The 9,292-nt window shown below is 35.5% G+C and overlaps 1 protein-coding gene across 1 annotated transcript in view; it reads right to left on the bottom strand.

The window, feature by feature from the left end:
• Positions 1 to 9,292, bottom strand: part of LOC107699225 (cell adhesion molecule 2-like) — a 267,199-nt gene that overhangs the window by 52,362 nt on the left and 205,545 nt on the right. Inside the window, exon 3 of the mRNA XM_016500423.1 lies at positions 6,509 to 6,658. Within this exon, the coding sequence (XP_016355909.1) occupies positions 6,509 to 6,658 (150 nt within the window). The remainder of the gene's footprint in view (positions 1 to 6,508; positions 6,659 to 9,292) is intronic.

Raw genomic sequence — 9,292 nt, forward strand, 5'->3', positions numbered from 1 at the left:
TGTGTCTGAGTAGTCACACTATAGACTGCTTCATTCACAAATGTAGGGTAAGATGGACCAGTTCATCATTTCATCTGAATATCAACATTTGTGAGATTTAGTCAGTTGAAACAGTTTTTAGGTTAACTGATTTAATTTTATGTCTCTGGAAAATAGTGACCTATGATATGACTTGTCACACTCACGGGGAGCAAGGGAACGAGGAAACGCGGGAGTTGCTCAAAACCAACAGACTTTAATTATATAAAATAAAACAGGATACAGCTCTGGAACGCAGGAGGACATGAAGACATACTGTATAACACCGGACGCTCGAGACTTCAAAACACAGGGCTTAAGTAACAAGGGAGGAAACGAGGGAATTAATCAACATAACGAGGAAACAAGGGAAACACAGGTGGAATCAAATTAACATAATGAGGACAGGAACAGGAAGACCAAAAATGGGCATATGAGGGAGGGAAACACAAGACACAGGAACACAAGACTGACAATGACATTATATTATGTTGAATATCAAAAGTTTATTGTATCTATTTGTTAATGACGTTAATGATGCTTTTATGACATATCTTCAATTAAATATGTGCAATTAAAAATGTAAATATTCATATGCCTGTATATACAATATTTGTTTAGATAAATCTCTTTTACTGTGTCTCTCGTTGGTCTTATCCCTCTTTTTTCATTTTCTGCTAACAACTAAATTAGCAAATGTTTCTGTTTATTTCATATCATAACACAATGGCTGATGCATCAACATTCTGCACATGCCAATCTTATATCTAAATATTTTACAACTTAAAAGTATTTTAAATAGTAACATTTAAAAAGTTTTGTGGTCTGGAATAATAAAGACTGGTATACTGAATGCTGAAAATTCAGCCATAAATTACATTCAAAATAGGTAGAAAACAGTTCTACCTACCTAAAATTAAAATATTTTATAATATTTATTAATTAATTTAAAATGTATGCAGCATTGGTAAACATAAAAGACTTACGGTCACACTTTATTCTAAGGTCCAATTCTTGCTAGTAACAAACCATTAACTACGACTTTTGCCTCAATAAACTCCTAATGCTGCTTATTAATAGTTAGTAAATTGTTAAGTTTAGGTATTGGGTAGGACTAGGGATTTATAATATGGTCATGCAGAATATGTGCTTTATAAATACTAATAAACAGCTAATATGTTAATAATATGAATGCTAATAAGCAACTAGTTAATAGAGAGAATTGGTCCATATACTAAAGTGTTACCAATCATACAACACCAAACTTTTGAACAGTAGAGTACAGCTTTTCTACTCATAGAAAAAACTTGCAGTCACAGTTGGCTGGTGTTAACAGCACACAAATTGATGAATGGTGCTGAAATGAATTCACTTTTACATAACGCTCAATTTCCCCGTTGGTGCTTGAGCTCCTGAGCACCCATGGGAACTGGTGTCTATGTCTAGGCGTATGTCTGCACCTTCAATCCACCACAACAAGTGCCAACACAACTTCTAGCAAATACGATTTCCTACAATCACTAAATTCACGTTGTGCTCATTCTATTATCATCATGTTCCAAACAATTATCTTAATTAACATCTGGCCTGGTTAATGTACAATTTGAAGCGGGCACTTCCCACTACAGAATTACCACCGTTACTTCACCCTCAACAACAGCACATCTGTCCACTCCAAGGGAGGTGGGTGAAGGACCGGTGCCAGGAGGGCATCATGTTGGCTGAACGCTGGCAGAATGTTGGTTGATCTTGCCAGCTTGCTCACTTCCTCCAATCTGTGTCAGTGTCACATCAAACCCCCGACTGGTTTGTCTGTCCCTCTTGGCGACTGCAGTGGCCGTGCCAGATTCAGTACCCGGGTGTTTGCAAACACGGAGCAAAAGAAAGCGCTCTACCCATATTCCGTGTAGTCGGGACAGCTTGCCAAGAACTGGCGCATGTAGTTCACTTGGGAGATGTGAAAAGAAAACATGACAAAATACATATACGGATAGTTTTAGTGTGACTTGTACATACAAATCCTTGGAAAAGAACTGGATGAGGACCAAGATGAGATCAGATCATTTCATCATTCAAACCACTCTGCCTTCATTTGAATCATGTGAACAAATAAAACTATATATACAAAAATGTGAAAGATTAGTTCACCTGAAAATAAGACTATTGTCATTATTTAGAGCTCATTTATTTCTATCAACCAATTCTGATTTGCTCTGGTGCAGACTGGATCTTATGTGATTATACCTTTTTAAAAGTTTGAGGTCAGTATTATTATTATTTAAAGAAATTAATAATTTTATCCAGCAAGGATGCATTAAATTGCTAGGTAACATTTTATTTTAAGGTGTCTGTTACACGTTACATGTACCTATAATAATTAATTATGCATAATTATATACGAGTAACCCTAAACCAATCCCTAATCCTAACCCTAACCATAGAGTAAGTACACTTATTTAATTAACATTACTCAGTATTTAAATGTATAATTACACTGTAACAAGGATACCTTAAAATAAAGTGTAACTGACTTTTATAATGTTACACAACTTCTATTTCAAATGTTCTTTTGAACTGCATTCATAAAGAAAATTATGAAAAAAAATTGTTTCCACAAAAATATCTGTTTTCAACATTGATCATAATAATATTAAGAAAAACTGTTTCTTGAGCAGCATATAAGCATATTATAATGATTTCTGGAGGGTAATGTGACACTGAAGACTGGAGTAATGATGCTGAAAATTCAGCTTTGATCACAGGAATAAATTACATAAAATTGTGAATCAATCAGATGTCAGATATGTATCGGACAAACACTACCGTTAAAAAGTTTGGGGTCAGTAAGATATTAATATTAAAAAGAGTTTTTAATGTTTTTGAAATAAATCTCTTATGCTCAACGCTCCTTGAAGAAAAAAGAAAAACCGCAATATTGTGAAATATTTTATTTTCCAGAATTTATCAATTTAATACATAATTTATTAAATTTTAACATAACCGGAAGAGCATGACAACGAGAACATTTTTAATTTACTTTTTAGTTTTATATTACTGTGCTACAGATTTCCAGAAGAGTACTTTTGTTAATTTTCATTTTAATTTAATCTGAATAACATATACAGGAATGTATAAAGGAGCATTCTGAAAAAGATGGACAGCATGGAGCATTTACATTTCTTTTTTGCAATTAGACTGTGATGTGCATGTACAGCAAATCTGTTTTGAAGTGCTCCTGTACTCAAGGTCATGGGTTTGATTCCCAGGGAATGCATGAACTGATAAAATGTATACCTACAATGAAACGCAAGTAATTTTTGTCTGCATAATGTATACATGTAAATGAAATCATCACTTGGTGTTCAGTTAAGGTTAATGAATGCATAAGAATTCCTATGTGTGAATCATGGAGAGAGTAATCTTTGCTTTGGAAGAATTACAGTAACTGGGTTCTTGTTTTGTACTGTAGATTCCTTAGATATTTCTAAGAAAAGGAAGTGTAAAATAATGTCATGTTCATGTGATGACTACTACTACAAAGTTCTGACAACACTAGATAGTGCAGACTGACAGACTCATAGCATCTTGGTTATTAATGTAAACACAGTCAGCTTGGTCTTGGAGTGTAAATTCTGCCTTATGCATGATATTTCAAACCCATTTGACTTTCACAAAACAGATGTTTAGCAGAATGTTCACGCTGCTCATTTTCATCTAATAAAAAGTTAAATATTACCAGAATTTTCATTTGTAGGTGAACTATTCCTTATAAAGTTGAAAGAATAGCTTGGAGCTCCTCACAAAGCCAATTTCAAGATCGTCAATTACTGTAAAATGTGAATTGACATATAATCTCAGATCCAAGGAGAAACCAAATGAAGAGAGACAAAACATTTCAAAGCACTGTGCTTTCAAAAATATGACTGCAGTTGTTTTTGCAAGAAAACTAGAGCAAATACCTGCACATATACAGAGATAATACATTATTTCAAGCCTGCACTCTCCCACACATGAACACACACGCAGTCGTAAATGTCAGTGATGGTACTGCTCTCCACTGCAGACTAATGAAGCGACTTATTTTCATCAGACAAACAAAAGCCCTGCCGTTACTAACATCAGATAACAAATTAAATCTACTTTCAACTCCTGGCTATTTTCTGAAAATATTTCAAGTGAACAGGAAATCAAAAGTGACCCTCATTTGCTTCCTAAATACATGTTAGTGTTCTTATTGTGAATGAATCATCTGCATATGTTATTTCCTAGACAATTCTTTGTCAATCAAAACATAACTCGCTCCATCTCAGAAAAGACTTTCATTTTTCTGTTATGCCACCAAGAATCCTTATTTCTCCTCTAAACACCAATCAGAGAGATTTTTTTTGCCATCCAGTCCAGCCAAACAAAGCTGTTCCTGTCTAAATAATGTGATTAAGTTAAGGCGTGAAGAAGACAGAAGAAAAGAAATCAGCCAGTGACGCAACAATAATTTAGTGTGACCTCAATCAATCAATCAATCAATCAATCAATCAATCAATAATTTTTAGCAATGAAAATGTGTTGCACTAGATAGATAGATAGATAGATACGAAATATTAGATAGATAGATAGATAGATAGATAGATACGAAATATTAGATAGATAGATACGAAATATTAGATAGATAGATATATAGATAGATTAGAAATAATAGATATATAGATAGATAGATAGATTAGAAATGATATATAGCTAGATAGATAGATAGATTAGAAATATTAGATAGATCGATAGATAGATTAGAAATATTAGATCGATATATTCGAAATATTAGATAGGTAGATTAGAAATATTATAGATAGATAGATAGATAGATTAAAAAAATATTAGATAGATTAGAAATATTAGAGATAGATAGATAGATAGATAGATAGATAGATAGATTAAAAAAATATTAGATAGATAGATAGATTAGAAATATTAGATAGATAGATATATTAGAAATATTAGATAGATAGATAGATTAGAAATATTAGAGATAGATAGATAGATTAGAAGTATTATAGATAGATAGATAGATAGATAGATAGATAGATAGATTAGACATATTAGATAGATAGATAGATAGATAGATAGATATATTAGAAATATTAGATAGATAATCAGTAGATAGATAGATAGATAATCAGTAGATAGATAGATAGATAATCAGTCTATCAATAGCTTATGAGTATGTGCACTTGTCAGACTGACGTTGCGTCTTCCTGCTTTTCAGAATCTTGCACCATATTTTTAAGGTGCCATGTCAAGTTAAAAGTAGTTCAGCTTTGAAAAACGTCCCCTGAGAGCCCTGATTTGTGTTCCATTCTGCTGTGCTCCATATAGCTGATAGATAGATAGATAGATTAGATAGATTAGACATATTAGATAGATAGATAGATAGATAGATAGATTAGAAATATTAGATAGATAATCAGTAGATAGATAGATAGATAATCAGTAGATAGATAGATAGATAGATAGATAGATTAGATAGATTAGACATATTAGATAGATAGATGGATAGATAGATAGATAGATAGATAGATTAGAAATATTAGATAGATAATCAGTAGATAGATAGATAGATAATCAGTCTATCAATAGCTTATGAGTATGTGCACTTGTCAGACTGACGTTGCGTCTTCCTGCTTTTCAGAATCTTGCACCATATTTTTAAGGTGCCATGTCAAGTTAAAAGTAGTTCAGCTTTGAAAAACGTCCCCTGAGAGCCCTGATTTGTGTTCCATTCTGCTGTGCTCCATCTAGCTGTCTTTGAACACAAGAACACGTCCTGCTCTCAGCTTCTGCTCTCAGTAAATGTGCTTTACATGGTGCCTGTAGCTCAGGTGGGACTGTGCTGACTGCAGACTCAAAAAACACAAAGCAACAACAAAATACCTTCTCTTTCATTTCATATATATAATTTATTTAAAATATAAATTATTAAAATTAATCAATTGTTTTATTAAAATCTTTAATAATTATAATACTTTAAAATATAACAATTAAACATAACGATAAATACCAGCCCAGCACTTTACAGAATGTATGTGGGTCATATGTATTTATGAAAAAACTGGAATAAACCACTTTAATTTGCATTAGCGAAGCCATAAAATCAGCTGTAAACAAACTGTTGTGCGTTGAGTACGTATCCTGAAAGACTTGAAGTGAAACACTTCATCTTTCACCACTGGGGAACCTTTAATGATGCTAAATTGCTTTTGTTATTGCAGTGCTGATGTGGATGCTATGAACCGAAGAATTGATTGGTTTGTTTGTGTGCCTGGCCCGTCTGAGAGAGAGAACGAGAGCGACACGCTTGAATGTTAAGTCTCATTAGTCTTGAGCCCAAACTCATCCTTACACAGCAGATTTCCACTCGACCCGACCCAGTAACCCACTCTGGTTCTGCTGCTGGCTCACCACACCAGACTGATTTACGACACATCTTGCCCACACTCACCTTTCTTGTCCCCGAAGAAGAGGGTCTGTTGTGCTGGATTTGACCACTGGAGGGAGGTGTTATCATTATAATCCACTCGGCAGGTCATGTTAGCCGTGCTGCCCTCGACCACCGTCACATTCTGGGCGATGGGGAACTGAGCCTGGCTACCTGCAGAGGGACAGACAAGGAGAGAGAGAGACAGGTTTATAAACAAAGCACTGTTACACAGGAAAGAGGACAGAGGAGGACAGAAAGCACTCAGGTACTAGTGGGAAAACTGGTCTCATTATAGTGACTCAGAATCACGCCGTAGGGTCGTCATGGGGGTAGTATATTATTATAAAATAGCCATTTTCATAGCTAGATGATGATTGGTTAATACAGAATTCCAACCAGGCAGTGTTGAGAATGCTACTTTACTGTAGTTTGCTAAGGTAAGTGCTAATTTGCTACATTAACCATAGTTTAACCATAGTATTTGTAGAAAAATGAATGGTTTGTTATTTATTTAAAGGGGTGGTTGACTGTTTTTTTTTTTTCTAGGCTTGGTTGTGTTTATGGGGTGCAGTCTAATGTGTTAATGGTTTGTTAAAAAACAAACGCATTATTTTTCACATAATTTACCTTTATTCTACACTGCTCTGTCCGTTCTCCTATAAACGCGCTGATCATTTCCTGCTTTTATGAAGCCCCTCCCTCAGAAATACGCGATGGGCTTAGATTGGTTAGCTGGTCCAGTGTGCTGAGATTGGCTAAACCGCCTCTAAACGTCTAATCGTCCCGCCCCTCATCTCAGCGGCAAGTGCTCCGTTTGTATTGTAAACAATGGCGCCGTCTATATTGCTTATCAATTTGAGCCCGATTGAGACGCAGAGGATATTATTAGTGAAGAGGATCGCGCAGAACCTGTGCAAGCACGGCTCTTAATGGTGTGTTTTTGGTTTGTTGTTGTCTCATACTTTTAGATACGCTGTTATTTGTAAATGCTACTGCTTCTGTTAACGTTTAATATACGGTTTTAGCCTGATTAAAGCTTTTATACAGTACAGCAACTGCACGCTATGTTTAATGCTTCTCATATCTAGGTGAAAATAAGTGTATAATTGGAACAGTTCATTGTTGGAGCTGAGCTGATGATCTGAATGAGAGAGAGAGAGATATGAATAGATTTTTTCGTGCACCCCTAGTTTTGACGGCATGGCAACAACTCTTCCTCTTCTCTAAAGCAGTGCAGCATGGCCTCGCCCCCTTTGTTGCATGTTCCCGGGGACGGGGTTTATCAGGATTTGTGACGTCGCGAACCCGGGAAGTAACTTGTTGTAGTCCCTACGAGCCATTTTTGTAGGCATTAAACTGCCTTAATTTTAAAAGACGATATCTCCGTTTGCATTGAACTTTTAGCGTCATAACTTTGCAGATATTGTTTATGCTCAAACAGCAACATTACACACTAACGTTAAACCTCTCACATCAAAATCCACCCACATATTTATCCAGAGCTGTTTTAGACTGTTTTTGTGCTTGATTTGTGCATATTTCTCTCCTGATTCAGACAAAACATCCTTTTTCACTGGAGAAAGCAATATTATGAATAGAGGGACTCATATTTTAGCTGGAAACAACGGTTTAAAGTTAAAATGTCTTAATGATGGATTTGTTTTGTTTGACACGCAGCTTTCGACTTCATAAGACATTAATTGATTGACTGGAGTGGTGTGGATTACTTGTGGATTATTGTGATGTTTTTATCAGTTGTTTGGACTCTCATTCTGACGGCACCCATTCACTGCAGAGGATCCATTGGTGAGCAAGTGATGAAATGCTACAGTTCTCCAAACACATATTTAAAAAAGAATATCATTGTTAGTGACTCTTGAACATTAAACTTACATGCATCAGCAGCTTTAAATACAGTATATAGCTAATGTATTGCTCCATTATTGCAAGGAAACAAGAAAATTGTTTTCATTAATCAAGAGTTGTGGCTGTTACATTGTCTGTGCATTCATTTAAATAGTTTAATAGCCTTGATCTTGGATTTTTGTTCCTAAAAATGCTCTTGTGTGTATATAACTGCTTTCTTGCCCCATCGATTCAGCATCTTGTATGAAAAGAGCCCAAATTACGAGTGTCTCCCAAGCCGGCGTTTCTAGTTTAAAAGTGTTTACATGACTTACAGTCACATTATGAGAGTGTTTTCGGATGGCCGGTCTCCCCATTGTGCTTTCACTGAAATTTTATCATTTTATCCAATTTGCTTGACCAAAGTCCTTGTGTATTTCTGTTTGTTTGGTTACTTGTTTGGTTAAGCTGTTTGGCTCTTTGAATAAGGTGCCCAGATTTCTGAAATGGAGACCGGGGACAGAGAGAGAGTGATGCAGAGCGTGTGCAGAGCAGGGGGACACGGGGAACAGTATCAAGAACCGCTGCTTTAGAACATCGATTTTGAAACTTGTGAATCCATTAGAATCGTTAGAAGACAGAATCGCTATTCATATACGAATGGATTTTTTCGTGCACCCCTAGTTTTGACGGCATGGCAACAACTCTTCCTCTTCTCTAAAGCAGTGCAGCATGGCCTCGCCCCCTTTGTTGCATGTTCCCGGGGACGGGGTTTATCAGGATTTGTGACGTCGCGAACCCGGGAAGTAACTTGTTGTAGTCCCTACGAGCCATTTTTGTAGGCATTAAACTGCCTTAATTTTAAAAGACGATATCTCCGTTTGCATTGAACTTTTAGCGTCATAACTTTGCAGATATTGTTTATGCTCAAACAGCAACATTACACACTAACGTTAAAAA

This window comes from Sinocyclocheilus anshuiensis, unplaced genomic scaffold (assembly GCF_001515605.1).
Source record: "Sinocyclocheilus anshuiensis isolate Anshui unplaced genomic scaffold, SAMN03320099.WGS_v1.1 scaffold242, whole genome shotgun sequence".
Taxonomy (NCBI): Eukaryota; Metazoa; Chordata; class Actinopteri; order Cypriniformes; family Cyprinidae; genus Sinocyclocheilus; species Sinocyclocheilus anshuiensis.